We start from the raw sequence: 1646 nt of genomic DNA on the forward strand, positions 1-1646 counted from the left end.
CCATGCAACACTATTGTCCCGACTAGGCTGGGTGTTAGTCGTGGTTGACCTGGTGGCTGCTTGCTCAATGGGTCAGTATTACCATCTCTTATGCTGTGGCTTTTTTCCCTTGATATACAGCAAATAAAACTAATACTGGTGTAATCTTTCTCAGATAAAGGATCATATGACAACAGTAGCTACATCATGTGGGAGACTTCTGAGGTGCTGCATCCATGGGTGTCTGGTCTAAACCAGATGCAGGTCAACATTGGCATCAATGGGGCACTTGTGGAGCAGCCAGTTGCAGAGAAGAGAGGCTACATTGTGAAGCAGCACAACTCCACAGTTGAGATCAGCATCCCCTATAAGGCTGAAGGAGGATACAGGAAGGTCAGGAGGCAGGGATGTTTTTTTCATGAAACATCTTTTTAAAATGTGGACTTTTGATCAGTTGCATATTTAAATTTCCTGAGACCTTGTTTTGTTTCCCAGAGCATTGTGTCTGGGAACCTATACGAGTTCTTCATCTTTCATCTCTACTTGGAGCAAATCTCAGTGGATGAGGGTCATGGTGACACCAGACTTCGCATTCACAGGACACTGGCCACTCCCCTGCTGCCATGCCATATTTTCACTGAAAACAGTAAGTCTAACCAGGCACTTGTAGAGATGGATGAAGCTTCATGAACCAGTGTCCTTAAGATCCGAGATCACTAGATGTGCCCTTAAGAGAAATGCCTAAGGCACTGCAATTCAGTATATTCTCAACCAATTGAACAGAGTGCCATCTAGTAGGCTCAGAAAATAAAGACTAGTTTACAAAGCTTCATTAAGCCATCACAAGGCACTTGCCAAGTTGAAAAACCAGACTCTGAATGGCTTTTCGTTTCAGGAACAGTTCCTGAGGTGCGCTCATTCACGGTCTACCTCGGGGATGTCCCGGAAGACGTTGAGTTGGTGTCAGTTACTTTGAATGGCCAAGACTTTACAGTTCCCTTCACAAATGCAAGCAGCCACAACATCACAGAAGTGTTTATTCCCAACAACACTCATGGCTACGTTCTGAAGGTGCCTTTTGATGACCCTGTTGTCCAGCAGGTAAAGGGTCTTTGCATTTGTCTGGTTGTATTGCTGGTTTACACATGGAAACTTCACCCTGCTTGAATCAACATTTTGTGTCCTTTAGTTAATCAAAGATGCAACAGTTCAGTACAGGCTTGACATCAACTACACCCTGACTGTTCTGCCTGAAAATGAGCCTTTTTACCATCTAGCATCCGTGATGGCGGTAACCAATGCCTGTAAGTCACTTATTTTTAGACCTGGTCATCCTTGTAGGGTATGAAGCAGAGTAACTCCTTGTGTTGTCTTCACAGTTCCTATGGCCTTTGATGCTGTCTGTTCTGAGTCTGGCATCAGCTTCAAACTGGACCACCGGCCTATTCTCTCCCTGTGGGAGATCAGTATAGGCTCAGAGCTGCTGACATCAGAGCTGGCAGCAAAGTACGGCTACATCATGAGCAACAATAGCCAGAGACTGCTGCTCGAGGTGCCACTCTTCACTCATGGCTACAAGTACAAGGTGAGATGACACTAGAGCATCAACACTTGTGTTTTAATGGGACGTTTTATACATGGACATCAGTCAATACGCTGCATGTGTT

At 45.1% G+C, this 1646-nt stretch overlaps 1 protein-coding gene across 1 annotated transcript in view; it reads left to right on the top strand.

Moving 5' to 3' along the window:
- Positions 1-47: 47 nt before the first annotated feature.
- The window catches only part of LOC116685762 (uncharacterized), a 4653-nt gene continuing 3054 nt past the window's right edge, over positions 48-1646 (top strand). The window contains exons 1-6 of the mRNA XM_032510685.1: positions 48-71; positions 155-372; positions 475-625; positions 875-1081; positions 1167-1283; positions 1359-1564. Coding sequence (XP_032366576.1) covers positions 68-71; positions 155-372; positions 475-625; positions 875-1081; positions 1167-1283; positions 1359-1564 — 903 coding nt within the window. The 5' untranslated portion in view covers positions 48-67. The remainder of the gene's footprint in view (positions 72-154; positions 373-474; positions 626-874; positions 1082-1166; positions 1284-1358; positions 1565-1646) is intronic.

The sequence above is a fragment of the Etheostoma spectabile genome, unplaced genomic scaffold (genome assembly GCF_008692095.1).
Source record: "Etheostoma spectabile isolate EspeVRDwgs_2016 unplaced genomic scaffold, UIUC_Espe_1.0 scaffold270, whole genome shotgun sequence".
In the NCBI taxonomy this organism is placed as follows: domain Eukaryota; kingdom Metazoa; phylum Chordata; class Actinopteri; order Perciformes; family Percidae; genus Etheostoma; species Etheostoma spectabile.